The following is a 17,623-nucleotide window of genomic DNA, read 5'->3' as shown; positions in this document are numbered from 1 at the left end:
TGGGTGTTTGGGACGGTGGGTCTTGGGATGGAGGTGGAGGGTGTTTGGGACAATGGGAGTTGGGATGGAGACGGTGGGTGTTTGGGACGGTGGGCGTTGGGATGGAGATGGTGGGTGATTGGGACGGTGGGCGTTGGGATGGAGATGGTGGGCGTTGGGATGGAGATGGTGGGTGTTTGGGACAGTGGGTGTTGGGATGGAGATGGTGGGTGTTGGGATGGAGATGGTGGATGTTTGGGATAGTGGATGTTGGGATGGAGGTGGTGGGTGTTTGTGACAGTGGGTATTGGGATGCAGGTGGTGGGTGTTTGGGACAGTGAGTGTTTGGGATGGAGATGGTGGGTGTTTGGGACAGTGGGTGTTGGGATGGAGATGGTGGGTTTTGAGATGGAGATGAAGGGTGTTTGGGACAGTGGGTGTTGGGATGGAGATGGTGGGTGTTTGGGACGGTGGGTGTTGGGATGGAGATGGAGGGTGTTTGGGACGGTGGGCGTTGGGATGGAGATGGTGGGTGATTAGGACGGTGGGCGTTGGAATGGAGGTGGGTGTTTGGGACGGTGGGTGTTGGGATGAAGACGGTGGGTGTTTGGGACAGAGATGGTGAGTGTTTGGGACAGTGGGTGTTGGGATGGAGATGGTGGGTGTTGGGATGTAGACGGGTGTTTGGGACAGTGGGTGTTGGGATGGAGACGGTGGGTGTTGGGATGGAGATGAAGGGTGTTTGGGACAATGGGAGTTGGGATGGAGATGGTGGGTGTTTGGGATGGTGGGCGTTGGGATGGAGATGGTGGGTGATTGGGACGGTGGGCGTTGGGATGGAGATGTGGGTGTTTGGGACGGTGGGTGTTTGGGATGGAGATGGTGGTTGTTGCGATGGAGATCGTGGGTGTTGGGATGGAGATAGTGGGTGATTGGGACGGTGGGCGTTGGGATGGAGATGTGGGTGTTTGGGACGGTGGGTGTTTGGGATGGAGATGGTGGTTGTTGCGATGGAGATGGTGGGTGTTGGGATGGAGATGGAGGGTGTTTGGGACAGTGGGCGTTGGGATGGAGATGGTGGGTGTTTGGAATGGTGGGCGTTGGGATGGAGATGGTGGGTGATTAGGATGGTGGGCGTTGGGATGGAGATGAGTGTTTGGGACGGTGGGTGTTGGGATGGAGACGGTGGGTGTTTGGGATGTTGGGTGTTTGGGACAGAGATGGTGGGTGTTTGGGACGGAGATGGTGAGTGTTTGGGACAGTGGGTGTTGGGATGGAGACGGGTGTTTGGGACAGTGGGTGTTGGGATGGAGACGGGTGTTTGGGACAGTGGGTGTTGGGATGGAGATGGTGGGTGTTTGGAATGGTGGGCATTGGGATGGAGATGGTGGGTGTTTGGGACGGTGGGTGTTTGGGATGGAGATGGTGGTTGTTGCGATGGAGATGGTGGGTGGTGCGATGGAGATGTTGGGTGTTGGGATGGAGATGGAGGGTGTTTGGGACAGTGGGTGTTGGGATGGAGATGGTGGGTGTTTGGGACGGTGGGTATTGGGACGGAGATGGTGGGTGTTGAGATGGAGATGGTGGGTGTTGGGATGGAGATGGTGGGTGTTGGGATGGAGATGGTGGGTGTTGGGACGGAGGTGGTGGATGTTTGTGACGGTGGGTGTTGGAACGGAGATGGTGGGCGTTTGGACGGAGATGGTGGGTGTTTGAGATGGAGATGGTGGGTGTTTGGGACAGTGGGTGTTGGGATGGAGATGTGGGTGTTTGGGACAGTGGGTGTTGGGATGGAGATGGTGGGTGTTGCGATGGAGATGGTGGGTGTTGCGATCGAGATAGAGGGTGTTTGGGACAGTGGGTGTTGGGATAGAGATGGTGGGTGTTTGGGATGGTGGCTGTTGGGACGGAGATGGTTGGTGTTTGGGACGGTGGGTGTTGGGACGGAGATGGTGGGTGTTTGGGACGGTGGGTGTTGGGATGGAGATGGTGGGTGTTTGGGACGGTGGGTGTTGTGACTGAGATGGTGGCTGTTTGGCATGGAGATGGTGGGTGTTTGGGACAGTGGGTGTTGGGATGGAGATGTGGGTGTTTGGGACAGTGGGTGTTGGGATGGAGATGGTGGGTGTTGGGATGGAGATGGAGGGTGTTTCGGACAGTGGGTGTTGGGACGGAGATGGTGGGTGTTTGGGACGGTGGGTGTTGGGACGGAGATGGTGGGTGTTTGGGACTGTGGGTGTTGGGACGGAGATGGTTAGTGTTTGGGACAGTGGGTGTTGGGACGGAGATGGTGGGTTTTTGGGATGGAGATGGTGGGTGTTTGGGACAGTGGGTGTTGGGATGGAGATGGTGGGTGTTGGGATGGAGATGGTGGGTATTTGGGACAGTGGGTGTTGGGATGGAGATGGTGGGTGTGTGGGACGGTGGGCGTTGGGATGGAGATGGTGGGTGTTTGGGACGGTGGGCATTGGGATGGAGATGGTGGGTGTTTTGGACGGTGGGCGTTGGGACGGAGATGGAGGGTGTTTGGGACGGTGGGTGTTGGGACGGAGGTGGTGGATGTTTGGGACGGTGGGTGTTGGGACGGAGATGATGGGTGTTTGGGACGGTGGTTGTTGGGACAGAGATGGTGGGTGTTTGGGACAGTGCATGTTGGGATGGAGATGTGGGTGTTTGGGACAGTGGGTGTTGGGATGGAGATGGTGGGTGTTTGGGACAGTGGGTGTTGGGACGGAGATGGTGGGTGTGTGGGACGGTGGTCGTTGGGAGGGAGATGGTGAGTGTTTGGGACGGTGGGCGTTGGGATGGAGATGGTGGGTGTTTGGGACAGTGGGTGTTGGGATGGAGACGGTGTGTGTTGGGATGGACATAGTGAGTGTTTGGGACGGTGGGTGTTGGGATGGAGATGGAGGGTGTTTGGGACAATGGGTGTTGGGATGGAAATGGTGGGTGTTTGGGACAGTGGGCGTTGGGATGGAGGTGGTGTGTGTTTGGGACGGTGGGTGTTGGGATGGAGATGGTGTGTGTTGGGATGGAGATGGTGGGTGTTGGGATGGAGATGAAGGGTGTTTGGGACGGTGGGTGTTGGGACGGAGATGGTGGGTGTTTGGGACGGTGGGTGTTGGGACGGAGATGGTGGGTGTTTGGGACAGTGGGTGTTGGGATGGAGATGTGGGTGTTTGGACAGTGGGTGTTGGGATGGAGATGGTGGGTATTTGGGACAGTGGGTGTTGGGATGGAGATGAAGGGTGTTGGGATGGAGATGGTGGGTGTTGGGATGGAGATGGTGGGTGTTTGGGACGGTGGGTGTTTGGGACGGTGGGTGTTGGGATGGAGATGGTGGGTGTTGGGATGGAGATGGTGGGTGTTTGGGATGGAGATGGTGGGTGTTTGGGATGGAGATGGTGGGTGTTGGGATGGAGATTGTGGGTGTTTGGGACAGTGTGTGTTGGGATGGAGATGTGGGTGTTTGGGATAGTGGGTGTTGGGATGGAGATGGTGGGTGTTGGGATGGAGATGGTGGGTGTTGGGATGGAGATGAAGGGTGTTTGGGACAGTGGGTGTTGGGACGGAGATGTGGGTGTTGGGATGGAGATGGTGGGTGTTGGGATGGAGATGGTGGGTGTTTGGGATGGAGATGGTGGGTGTTTGGGATGGAGATGGTGGGTGTTGGGATGGAGATGGTGGGTGTTTGGGATGGTGGGTGTTGGGATGGAGATCGTGGGTGTTTGGGACAGTGTGTGTTGGGATGGAGATGTGGGTGTTTGGGATAGTGGGTGTTGGGATGGAGATGGTGGGTGTTGGGACGGAGATGGTGGGTGTTGGGACGGAGATGGTGGGTGTTGGGACGGAGATGGTGGGTGTTGGGACGGAGATGGTGGGTGCTTGGGATGGAGATGTTGGGTGTTTGGGATGGAGATGTTGGGTGTTGGGATGGAGATGGTGGGTGTTGGGATGGAGATGGTGGGTGTTGGGATGGAGATGGTGGGTTTTGGGATGGAGATGGTGGGTGTTGGGATGGAGATGTGGGTGTTTGGGATGGAGATGGTGGGTGTTGGGATGGAGATGGTGGGTGTTGGGATGGAGATGGTGGGTGTTTGAGACGGTGGGTGTTGGGATGGAGATGGTGGGTGTTTGGGACGGTGGGTGTTGGGATGGAGATGGTGGGTGTTTGGGACGGTGGGTGTTGGGATGGAGATGGTGGGTGTTTGGGACAGTGTGTGTTGGGATGGAGATGGTGGGTGTTTGGGACAGTGTGTGTTGGGATGGAGATGTTGGGTGTTTAGGACAGTGGCTGTTGGGATGGAGATGTGGGTGTTTGGGACGGTGGGTGTTGGGATGGAGTTGGTGGGTGTTTGGGACAGTGGGCGTTGGGATGGAGATGTGGGTGTTTGGGACGGTGGGTGTTGGGATGGAGTTGGTGGGTATTTGGGACAGTGGTTGTTGGGATGGAGATGGTGGGTGTTTGGGACAGTTGGTGTTGGGATGGAGATGTGGGTGTTTGGGACAGTTGGTGTTGGGATGGAGATGTGGGTGTTTGGGACTATTGTCACATTGTATAAGATGCTGACCCTTGCTGCCCGTTGCAGGTGGTGGAGGAGACGTACCTGGTGCTGAAGGAGTACGGGTTCCGCTTTGTACGGAGGGGACCAGTCTACGTCAAGGGCAAGGGTGAGCTCATCACCTTCCTCCTAAAGGGTCGTGAGATGCTGGGCTCCTCCATGAACAGCTCGTCCGTCACTCTGCCCCACCAGGTGGTGGACACAGCCTGACAACTCTCCAGGCCAGTGAGGCAAACTCGGAGTGAGGGAGAGGGGGAAGCAGGACCCTCCATGGAGCAGTGACTGGGGGCTGACAGCAGCTTAAGGATAGCAACTGATCCAGGACAGGATGGACTGTGGAGTGACGCAGGAGGGTGGAGTTCCCTCACTATGCTCCCTCTCCGTGCCTGCCAGCTGATGTCACACATCCTGTGGAGAGTCCAAGAGGTTTTAATGTCCTACCTGAAGTCTTGCCCGAGATTCATTCTCATAGAACATGAACAGTACAGGCCCTTCAGCCCACAATATTGAGCCAACATTTTAACCTGCTCTAAGGTCAAGCTAGCCCTTCCCTCCGATGTAGCCCTCAGTCCCTGCCTAATCATCTTCAGATTTTGGATGGACGTGGAGCTCCAATAGGTCACACAGGAGGGAAGAAGGAGCGGTTCTTTGGGCTGGTGGGGGGTTCGGAGCAGTCCCACACAGGGAGGGAGGTGGGATCTGACATCTCCCAATCTGACCAGTGGCTGTAAGATGAGGGGGTTGGGAAGGGTGGCACCAGAGTCCTCAGCCTCAAACAGCAAAAGGAGCACTACCCCATAACCCAACCCCTCTCCCACATTAATGGGAATCCCTCTTCACACACTTACACAGGACCCCTCCAGGGGGGTGACGTAATAACTCTGGGCAGATCCATTCCCAGCTTAAGACTCGAGGCAAATGGTTGTTTCTGGAAGAGTAGCTTTGGGAATTTGAAGTTCCTGTCCAGTAGCTGGAGGGATGTAGATTTCCTGTGCTGTGGACACACAAGGAAACAGCCAGAAAAGGCCATTTGAGCTATTGAACCCACCCCACTGTTCAGTATCACGGTGACTGACCCACTGGAGGCTTCACCTCCTCCTGTGTCAAATCCCCATCACCCTCAGAGCCTTGATCTCTCAAAACTTGTTCCAAGCTAGCCACTCTTGTAATAAGAGGATGAGAGGGGATCTGATTGAACCATATAAGATTATTAAGGGATTGGACACGCTAGAGGCAGGAAACATGTTCCTGATGTTGGGGGAGTCCAGAACCAGAGGCCATAATTTGAGAATAAGGGGAAGGCCATTTCGAACAGAGTTGAGGAAAAACTTTATCACACAGAGGGTTATGGATCTGTGGAATGCTCTGCCTAAGAAGGCAGTGGAGGCCAATTCTCTAGATTCTTTCAAGAAAGAATTAGATAGAGCTCTTAATGATAGCGGAGTCAAGGGATATGGGGAGAAGGCAGGGAGGGGGTACTGATAGTGGATGATCAGCCATGATCATAGTGAATGGCGGTGTTGGCTCAAAGGGCCGAATGGCCTACTCCTGCACCTATTGTCTATTGTCTATAATAAGCCAGCTTCTACCACTTTGCAGCAAAGAGAATCCCACGTTCAGTCTTCTGTCACCATTTCAGTTCTGTATGAGTGCCTCAGCTGTGGAAACACCTCACTCAAACTGTCAACACCCCTTAGACCACAAGACCTATAGGAGCAGAATTAGGCCATTCGGCCCATTGAGTCTGCTCCGCCTTTCCATCATGGCTGATTTATTGTTCCTGTCAAACCCGTTCTCCTGCCTTCACCCTGTAAGCTTTGATGCCCTGACTAATCAAGAACCTATCAACCACTGCTTTAAGTATACCCAACGACTTGGCTTCCACATCCACCCCGGGGAATGAATTCCACAGATTCAACACCCTATGGCTAAAGGAATTCCTCATCATCTCTATTCTAAATGGACATCTCTCTAAACTGAGCTCTGCCCTGGTTTCAATAAGATCGCACTCGTTTTTATAAGCTCCAGGGAATACATGCCCAGAGCCATCAAACGCTCCTCTTATGTTATCCCTTTCATTCCAGAATCTTGAACCTCCCCTGGACCCTCTCCAATGCCAGCACACCTTTTCTGAGATAAGGGAGCTAAAACTGTTCACAATGCTCCAAGGACCTTGTGTTTCAGTGAGGTCACTGTTCCTTCATTCAGACTCAGGCAATGCAGACCTAATCTATTGACACGCTCCTGAGAAATACTAAGGAACTGTATTAGTCAGGGCATCAAAGGTTCTGGGAGAATGGGGTTGAGAGGGATAATAAATGAGTCGTGGTGTGATGGTGGAGCAAAGTCGATGCATCACATGGCGTACTTCTGCTCCTCGCTCGTGTCAATCCTTCATGGACTCCATCAGCTGACACCTTGCATCAGGACACTAACACAGACATTGTGGGCCAAAGGGCCTATTCCTGGCTGTTGTGAGGAATTCTGTACATGGGGTCCACAGGTTTAAGGTGAAGAATGAGTTTCGTGGGGTCTGAGGAGAGACGTTTTCACCGAGTGCGAGGCTGCAGAAGCACATTGCACAAGGAAGTGGAGATAGAGACTCTCACACCATTTCAGCAGTACTACCTGCACTTGCAGCAGAACTCCAGGGCAGTGTAGCCCACTGGAGAAAGGGATTCGCACAGATGTGTGGACAAGAGTCAGTTTCTGCACAGTCTGAGCCCAGGGGCCACGTCACTTTGCTGAGACATACTTTACAATTATATTCAACTTTATAAAAGTCTTCATCATAAGCCTGAAAATTTCCATGAATGAGTCTGGATTCTGTACAATTTCATTTTCACGCAAAAATATCACAGTCAAGAGAACGTGTCACCATGTGCACTGGCAATAGCAGAACCCAAGTGTGAAGAAAATGCCGACTCTGATGTGGAGATGGCAACCAGAGTTTATTCATAATAATTCCAACAGGACATCGGTGGCTTCGCCGAGCAACAATGTGAGTGGTAACATACTTAAAACTAGGACCCTGCGATTATCACCAGTCAGGCATCTGCTTAATAATACAACTTTCACAGAATCCCAGTGCCTATCAAAGTAAATTTAACTAACTTAAACAGAAAACACACTTACAAACAGATAGTTGTTCGAGAAAACATGCAACATAACTCAAAACTGTTGATGAATCTCACGACACAGAACTAATCAATTCAATTGCTCTGAACACTTCAGAGCCCAACACTCTCTGGCTCCACACACATGTCCAAAGAGATCATCAAGGTGAGCCTGAAGTGTCCTTGCAATGCAGCCAGACATCTGGTGGCAGATGGGTGACACCACCCACAGTCTTCCCTCCCCCAGTACTCCGGACACGGCGTCACCCTCCCCCGGTACTCCCGTCCTGGTGTGACCCTCTTTTGGTACTGCCCCTCCCAGAGTGACCCTCCCCCAGTAATGTCCCTTTCCAATAAAATACAGTTCATTCACACAAAAATACACAAAATTCAGATATTTACAAGACTGAACAAAATTCAAATTAAAGTATAATATTCCTGTCTGTAAAATAGTCAATTCCCTGGTGGTGGGGGTGCAGTACTCCCGTTAATCTCTCACTGTACCTATTGTGACTGCGTGCTCCCTCTCCAAGGACAGCCAGGCACAAACATGTCCTCGGAAAAGGGGCAGGCAATTGGCCCCGGCAGAGCCCCTCACCGTCCACTGCCGTGACCGTGAAAGGCTTCTTGTCCAGGCCCAGGAGGAAACCCACCAGTTGATCCAATGAGTGACCCGCCCCCACCCGTACATGAGGAGGGTGGAGCTGAGGTGTAACCAGAACCTTGGGTACAGCCACTTCAGATACTCAAACAGGGGCTGCGACCTCTGCTATTCCATACACTGTATACATGATACACCGACACCCCCGGCCACAGAGTGGACAGGGTGTCTGTGAACCCGCTAAAAAATGCTGTTGCGCGGTACAGCCCTGTGCTACGTGCTCCGCCACGTCCCATTGCATTTGCTTTCTTTGCCATAGACTCAAACAGTAAATTAACCTTCTGGGAGTTTTGCACGAGGACTCCTAAGTCCGTCTGCACCCCCAATGTTTGAACCTTCTCCCCATTTAGATAATAGCCCGCACTATTGTTCCTTTTACCAAAATACATTACCATACATTTCCCAACACTGTATTCTATCTGCCACTGTTTTGCCCATTCTTCCAATTTGTCTTTGTCCTGCTGCAATCACATTGCTTCCTCAGCACTACAGAAAAGCTTCCCAATCATCCAACTTTCCACTCACTTTTACTACCTTTAATGCCCTTTCCTTGGCTGTTAGGGAGTCCCTGATGTGAGTGATGCCCAACCTGCCTTTTTGTCAGGAGCCAAGGTGGCTACTCCTACACACCCTGCCTTTGCCGACCAGACTCACCGTTGCGGTCTGTTTTACCATCTGGCAATGGAGGAGGTCCCCAGGGGAATCACTTCATGCAGGGGTCTGATGAGCAATTCTGGTTGACGTGGTGTTAGCACAGCCACGATCCCTCCACGCTCCAAGCTTCCTCGGCACCCACCATGATGGGACAGGGACCATCGCACATCAGCGCCTTGTCTGGATGAGACTAAACCCCATACTCTGGTTATGAAGCTCTGGATAAAACCAAGACAGTTCCCGCAAAGTGGTGCAGCTGATTTTTGCTGCTGGAAACCTCATGCCCTCCTGCAGGAAATGTGCATTGCCAGCGCATGCCACCTCGGAGGGTGGCCACTGTATGGGTATCTCTGCAGGATGCTGAGGCAGAGAGCTGCCAGCTGGGGGTACATGCACACCCAGGACCGGCTGACTCAGGACAGCTGCAGACCCAGTGTCTCCTGTTGCCCCAGAAGCCCACCAGCCTCTTCCCGGTCCTGGAGACAAAAACAGTGGACGGAACCAAAGTGACCAGCCGTACCAGATCATGGAGGCAAATCCAGCTGATTTATTACCAATGCTCTGCCACAGTATGAAATTGCACAAAGCAGGCCTGACCAGCGTCCCAGCTTGGCAGAGATTTTTTTTTGTTTCCACATCCTGCCAGGCCTCTTCCATTGAGCTCAGGTAGACCTCCAAGTAGAGGAGGTGCGTGGTGCTCCGTGCAGAGAGTCTCAACCCCTCCGGTAGCGAGTCCACCACCCAAGGACCTACCAAGAGGCCTGCACACTTCTCCTAGTTGTCCCTTGCGGATGACGCGGCCGAGAAGATCTGCTGGCAGTCTCAAATCCTCTGCAAGTTAACAGCGTCAGTCACCATGAGGAGGATGTCATCAATGTAAGCCAAAAGGAAGAACTCCATTTCTGGTTTGCTTGGAACCAAACCCGTTAACCTCTTGAGGAGAAGGCACAGGAATGGCTCCACGCAAATAGAAGATATCTGCCCCACCATAGGGCACTCATGATGAACTCCCCTCCCAAAGCACAAGGGCACTGTCAAAGACCCATTAACTTTAACGATGCGCTCTGCAGCAGTGTACAACAGCTGGACATGTGGCCCGAACCGGATGCTCGCAGAGTCTCAAAAAGGTACTCATGATCCATCCTGTCAAACGCCTTCTCCTGACCAGCGGAGGGAGGAAGCGCTGAGGCGCCTGCAGGTCGAGAGCTCCCCAGGTGCTTTAGTGAAGTCGCAGGTCCTGATGTTGTCGGATCTGGACCATGCCTCACCCTTCTTCCATTCTCTCGAGAATGAGAGGGGTGTCTGCAAACAGCTTGTTAGGACTCCTCCACCATGGATCTGGCTAGGTCCTTTGCTGAGGCTCTATTCTCGCCAGACCCTGCGGAAAGGATGCACGCAGGGCTCTGTGGGAGAACTTAAGAAAGGTTAGCCCTGGGGGTGCTCAGCGGCTGGATACTCCGCTATCTTTGGAGAAGCTGACCGGTCCCCTCAATCAGCTGCAGAGAGGCAAGTCCCTGGGACTGGGTGCGTTGAGAGTTGAATTTCTCCAGGCTTTCCGGGACATCCTGGGGGTTGATTAGAATCAGAATCAGGTTTATTATCACCGGCATGTGACGTGAAATTTGTTAACTTAGCAGCAGTTCAATGCAATACACAATATAGAAGAAAAATAAAATAATAATAGTAAATAAAATAAATAAGTGCAGGGGTATTGGGGGAAAGTCTAGTGACAAGTGGGATGCCTCTTTCTTGGCGCAGAGTATTTGTAGCCCTCCTGCCAAAGGGTGATCTCCATTGTCTAAAGAATTGGTGCCCAGTATCTCTCCTCAGTGCAGAGTACAAGATCTTTGCTCAGACAGTCGCAATGGTCTGGGCTCCATGCTGGCTAAAGTGGTCCAGAGGGGTCCATCCAGGACAATATCCACCTCATCTGGGATCTGATTTACCTGCCCAAGAGGCTGGCCTGTCAGTCGCCTTTCTCGACCTAAAGGTGCCTTCGCGCTTCCTTCTTCCAGTGTCAGCTTCAGCCAGGACCCCAATGCAATCACCCACCCGATGCCACACATCCGCCACTTGGTCAAATTCCGAGGCAATCACCCACCCGATGCCACACATCCGCCACTTGGTCAAATTCCGAGGCAATCACCCACCCGCTGCCACACATCCGCCACTTGGTCAAATTCCGAGGCAATCACCCACCCGATGCCACACATCCGCCACTTGGTCAAATTCCTAGCAAAACAATCGGATGTGAGACTTGTCCAAATCCCGCCAGAGTCTCAGAGAGGGGTAAGTCCTTCATTCTTCCCACAAGATCCTCCAAAACTGATGGAACAAATCCTGGATTTGGCTGTCCTCCAGCAGTCAGTTGTACGTTGACCCCACCTGTGCAGGCAGTGCATTGAGCTCTGCCGACACCAGCTGGTGGTCCGAGGACGCAACAGGCTGCCGATATTCGGGAGGCGTGGAAGATATAGGTGATCGACCTCCTCCAGATCTCCTTGAGAAACCACAGCAGTCAGGGTGGAGGCTCAGGGTAAACCCGGAGATGCACCTTCCTGTCACCATACTGAACACATCCGATAACCATAACAGAATTAATGAAAGACCACAGCAACACGGTGGACAGCCAGTGTGCAAATACAAAAGGAAAAAAATAAATAAATCAGCAATAAATGTCGAGAAGATGAGAGGAAGAGTCCTTGAAAGCGAATCCATGGGTTGTGGGAGCATTTCAGTGAAGTTGTCTTCTTCGGTTGAAGAGCCTGGTGGTTGAGGGGTAGTTACTGTTCCTGGATCTGGTGGTGTGAGCGCTGAGGTCCCTGTACCTTCTTACCGATGGCAACAGCAAGAACAGAGCATGACCTGGTTGGTGGGGGCCCCTGATGACATGTGACATTTTGTGTAGATGTGCTCAGTGGTGGGGGCCGTATCCACTACTTTTTGTAGGATTTCCCACTCAAGGACATTGGTGTTTCCATACCAGGCCATGATGCAGCCAGTCAATATACTCTCCATGACACATATATAAAAGTTTGAAAATAATCTTCGCAAACTCCCGAGGAATTAGAGGCGTTGCCGTGCTTTCTTCACAATTGCACTCACTCACAATGACCCCACTGGGAGGCACCACCACCGGCACCTACCCCACCCCCAGGATCAGTGACGGAGCAAAGCCCCACAACCGCTGGATCCAGAAACCCTGCCAGAGCCAGGCCCTGAGGTGGGGCAGGGCAAACCCCACTCACCACCACAACACAGTACCATACACTCCGATCTCGGAGCAGACAGCCCATTGACCACCCCCCTGGAGGACACCAACCATTAGCGCCATGTCCATCTCCACACCCTTGTCACCCTCCCTGGACCAGCATTAGGAGAGTCGCCACCCACCTCACCGATTGGGACATCCTCCCTGTGTGGTGATCCTAGGATGTTCTGATTCCACTCGTGCACCGGAGCCTGACGCCTCTCAGTGGGGCACTCGGCCTCGAATGAGGCAACAGTTTGGGAGACGACCCCCACCGGTGACCCTGCACCCACAGGCAATCCCTCTTCTTCAGGGCATTCCACTCTATTCCCGAGGCACCCTCAGCCTCCGGAATCACTTCCCTCCCCAGGTCCTTGCTGAATCTCAGACCCCTCATAGGGCCCTTTTTTCACAGAAAAACGAAAGTTTATTTACACAAGAATACATGAAATACAAACATGACAGTGAAAAACATCAAATTAAAATTACTGTCTGCAGAGCCCACTGTACCCATCCCTCTCCATGGAAAGCTGGGTATGAACATATCCGCAGGCAGACAACCCCGGCAGGGCCTTCGACTGACCGCTGCCTGGACCCGTGAAAGGCCACTCTGGTCAGGCCCAGGAACAAGGCCACCAGTAGACCCTCCAAACAACCCACCCTCCTGGTGCCAGTCCTGACGAAGGGTCTCAGCCCAAAACGTCGACTGTACCTCTTCCTAGGGATGCTGCCTGGCCTGCTGCGTTCACCAGCAACTTTGATGTGTGTTGCTTAAATTTCCAGCATCTGCAGAATTCCTCGTGTGAATCCACCCTCCTTACTGTGTCCCAGGAACAAGCCCACCAGCAGACCCTCCGAACAACCCGCCCTCCATACTGTGTCCCCGGGTATAAAGAGCGCGCGGCTGAAGTGTAACCAGAACCCGAGCAGCAGGAGCAGCCACTTCAGATACTCAAACAGGGGCTGCAACCTCTGATCCCCCCTGGCCACAGAGTGGACAGGTGGATGGGGTGTCAGTGAACATGCTTAAAAACCTGTTGCATGGCACAGCCCTGTGCAACACCTTCCACCCCAGATCCAGGAGAAGGATCCCTGCATAAAGAGATTTCAACTGAGAACCAACTCCCCTGCCACCAGATGGTAAAACAGACTGGTACAGCAGGTCTGGTCGGCAGACAAAGGCAAGGAATTGAAAGGTATGCAGGAGCAGCCCACAGAAGAACAGCCTTGGTGCATCATGGAAAAGACACAGTGGGCATCCTAACAAGACGGCTCACCTTGTGTGAGACCCTCTACGAACAATTCCAGGTGATCTGGTTTTAGCACAACCAGGACCCCTCCACACCCCTAAGACTCCTCGACACCACCAGGAGGGAAGTGCAAGATAGATATATTAAATTATGAAGACACGTAGTCCTCTTTTATTGTCATTTAGTAATGCATGCATTAAGAAATGATACATTATTTCCTCCGGTGTGATATCACAAAACACAGGACAGACCAAGACTGAAAAAACTGACAAAACCACATAATTATAACATATAGTTACAACAGTGAAACAATACCATAACTTGATGAAGAAGTCCATGAGCACAGTAAAGTTCAAAGTTTCTCAGATGTCCCACATCCCACACAGATGGGAGAAGGAAGAAAAACTCTCCCTGCCATGCTGACCACAATCCGACCCTGAGTCATCTGAAAACTTCGAGTTCTAATCAGCTCTCCGACACCGAGTACTGAGCGGCATCTCTGTCCGAACGATTCGACCTCCTTCTTGGTTGCCAAAAGCAGGCAAGGCCGGAGATTTTGAGGCCTACCCTCCGAAAGATTCCCCAACACGCAGTAACGACAGCAGCAAACAAGTGTTTCAGAAATTTCTCCAGATGTTCCTCTGTGCTTTCACGTCCATTCTCCATCAAATCAGAATTGTCCACGGCCCCTATTTAACAGATACGATATCATTTTTCACCGGAGGGCTGCGCACGCACAGGCACGCCACCATCTTCTCCTCCCGCCTTATTCCAAATAAGAAGAAATTTTCAAAGGGAAGAAGGACTGACAAGTGAAGTCAGAGCCAAAGTAAAAGCAAAAGAGAGGGCATACAAGGAAGCCAAAGCTAGTGGAAAGATGGAAGATTGGGAGCTTTTAAAAACTTGCAGAAGGAAACTAAGAAGGTCATTAGGAAGGAAAAGATGAATTATGAGAGGAAATTGGTGATTAAGAACAAAGAAGATACTCAAAGCCTTTTTAAGTATATAAAGGGTAAAAGAGGGTTGAGGGTAGATATAGGACCAATACAAAATGACACTGGAGATATTGTAATGAGAGATGCAGAGATGGCATCAGTCTTCACAGTGGAAGACATCTGCAGTATACCGGACATTCAAGAGTGTCAGGGATATGAAGTTTGTGCAGTGAAAATTACAACTGAGAAGGTGCTCAGAAAGCTTAATGGTTTGAGGGTGGATAAATCTCCTGGACCTGATGGAATGCACCCTTGGGTTCTGAAGGAAGTAGCTGGAGAGATTGCAGAGGCATTAACGATGATCTTTCAAGAACCGATAGATTCTAGCATTATACCGGATGACTGGAAAATTGCAAATGTTACTCCGCTATTTAAGAAGGGTGGGAGACAGCAGAAAGGAAACCATAGACCTGTCAGCCTGACATCAGTGATTGGGAAGTTGTTGGAATCGATTGTTAGGGATGAGATTACAGAGTACCTGGAGGCAGATGACAAGATAGGCCAAAGCCAGCATGGTTTCCTGAAAGGAAAATCCTGCCTGACAAACCTACTGCAATTCTTTGAGGAAATTACAAGCAGGAGATGCAGTAGACATGGTGTACTTGGATTTTCAGAAGGCCTTTAACAAGGTGCAGCACACGAGACTGCTAAGCAAGATAGGAGCCCATGGAATTACAGGGGAGTTACTAGCATGGGTGGATCATTGGCTGGTCGGCAGAAAACAGAGAGTGGGAATAAAGGGATCCTATTCTGGCTGGCTGCCGGTTACCAGTGGAGTTCTACAGAGGTCAGTGTTGGGACCACTGCTTTTTACCATGTATGTCAATAATTTGGATTACAGTATTAATGGATTTGTGGCTAAATTTGCTGATGATACAAAGATAGGTGGAGGAGCGGGTAGTGTTGAGGAAACAGAGAGCCTGCAGAGAGACTTAGATAGTTTAGGGAAATGGGCAAAGAAATGGCAAATGAAATACAATGTTGGAAAGTGTATGGTCGTGCACTTTGGTGGAAGAAATAAATGGGCAGACTATTACTTAGATGGGGAGAGAATTCAAAATGAAGAGATGCAAAGGGACTTGGGACTCCTTGTGCAAGATATCCTAATGGCTAACCTCTAGATTGAGTCGATGGTGAAAAAGGCAAATGCAATGTTGGTATTCATTTCTAGAGGTGTAGAATATAAGAGCAGGGATGTGACTTTGAGGCTTTATAAGGCACTCGTGAGACCACACTTGGAGTATTGTGTGCAGTTTTGGGCTCCTTATTTCAGTAATGATATACTTCACATTCCCATTCGGATATGTCCACACATGGCCTCCTCTACTGCCATGATGAGGCTAAACTCAGATTGGAGGAGCAACACCTCATATACCGTCTAGGTAGACTCTGGCCCCTGGGTATGAACATTGAATTCTCCAACTTTTGGTAATTCCCTCCCCCTCCCTTCCTCCATCCCAGTTTCACTCTGCCCCCTCCCCCAGCTGCCTATCACCTCCCTCATGGTTCCACCTCCTTCTACTACCCATTGTACTTCCCCCTATTCCTTCTTCACCTTTCCTGCCTTTCCCCTCCCCCACCCCTTTATCTTTCCCCTTACTGGTTTTTCACCTGGAACCTACCAGCCTTCTCCTTCCCACCCTCCCCCCACCTTCTTTATAGGGCCTCTGCCCCTTCCCCCTTCAGTCCTGACGAAGGGTTCCGGCCCAAAACGTCGACTGATCACTTCCATGGATGCTACCCGACCTGCTGAGTTCTTCCAGCGTGTTGTGAGTGTTGCTTTGACCCCAGCATCTGCAGAGTATTTTGTGTTTACTCTCCCTTGTAGGTTCAGTAACATGCTGTTCAAGAAAGCCATCACGGATGCATTCTATGAACTCCTCCTCAAGACTGCCTCCACCAACTTGATTCACCCAATCTATGTGCAAGTTAAAGTCCCCCATGATGACTGCCGTTCCATTCTCACATGCCTCCGATATTTCTGTTTATTGACTGTGCCACTGTAATGTGATTATTTGGTGGCCAATAAACAACTTCCTCCAGTAATTTTTTTCCCTTTACTATTCCTAATCTCCACCCAGACGGATTCAACATTCTGCTCCTTAGATCTTATATCATGTCGCCAATCTCGTTCTTAATTAAAATCGCTACCCCAACTCCCTTACCTTCCTGCCTATCCTTCTGTATTACCTGATATCCTTGGATATTTAATTCCCAATCCTCTCCCCCTCCCCAATCACATTTTTTGCAAAGACTGCTAAATCATACCCCTTTGTATTGATTTGTGCCACAAGTTCACTGACCTTGTTATGACTATGGGTATTCAGATAAAGTGCCCCTACGTTCATTGTGCCTTTAAAATCTAGTGTAACACGCTGTAAGGTTTCACTGCTAATGTAATGGCCTCTCTGCAATGTGTCATTGTTGAGGTAATGGTTTCTCTGTAGCAGCAATGTTTGGGTTATGACTAGAGATAACGGGGCATGTTAGCCAATGAGCAGCATGTTGTTCCTTCTTGTGTGTCTGGGAGCTGGGAATTCGCAGTCTTTTGCTGGGGAGACGTGAGGAGAGCAGATGTGAATAGAGAGTTGGTAGATAGCCGGATGGAGTGGATTTGGAGCGAGGGTCAGTGACGATCGGAGGAGGTCGATGGTGGACAAACGGCCTTATCAGTGAGCTCCAACGTTGCGCAATAGACTGTTTCATGTGAATGGGCTCTTTTCTTTTTTTGTTTCTTTACTAACCATATAGTCAAATTAAGAATTATAAAGCTCAATCGTTTTGTACTGTTTGTTATTTCGTGGTACTGATGTGTAACAGGGGACACATCACGTAGCATCCAGCCAAGCGAGATTTCTTAAGTTTGGCCGGGCCAGGAAGCTATCACCCCCTATATTAAACAGCTAGCCAAAGCGAAAGTTACACTAGTAATCTTTGTCTCTTATGCATTTGACTTTACTGCTCTCCACCCTTACTTTTCTATTTTAACTTTTGTTTTTACTTTATCTTTATCCACACCTTTCTCTTTCTCTAATCTGTTGACCACCACCCGCCCCCCCCCAGTGAATTTCCCATGAATTCAAACTACTTCTCCCACACCAATCCCTGAGCCAGAAATTACAATGCTGGAAGTCATTCTCTTCAGCTGTTTTCCTA

The 17,623-nt window shown here is 51.0% G+C and overlaps 1 protein-coding gene across 1 annotated transcript in view; it reads left to right on the top strand.

The window, feature by feature from the left end:
* Positions 1–7,333, top strand: part of adcy3a (adenylate cyclase 3a) — a 209,619-nt gene extending 202,286 nt beyond the window's left edge. Inside the window, exon 20 of the mRNA XM_072264686.1 lies at positions 4,569–7,333. Within this exon, the coding sequence (XP_072120787.1) occupies positions 4,569–4,751 (183 nt within the window). The 3' untranslated portion in view covers positions 4,752–7,333. The remainder of the gene's footprint in view (positions 1–4,568) is intronic.
* Positions 7,334–17,623: the final 10,290 nt, after the last annotated feature.

Source organism: Mobula birostris, chromosome 8 (assembly GCF_030028105.1).
Source record: "Mobula birostris isolate sMobBir1 chromosome 8, sMobBir1.hap1, whole genome shotgun sequence".
Classification (NCBI taxonomy): Eukaryota; Metazoa; Chordata; class Chondrichthyes; order Myliobatiformes; family Myliobatidae; genus Mobula; species Mobula birostris.
The sequence above is the reverse complement of the archived record's forward strand: the minus strand, read 5'-3'. Positions and strand labels throughout refer to the sequence as shown.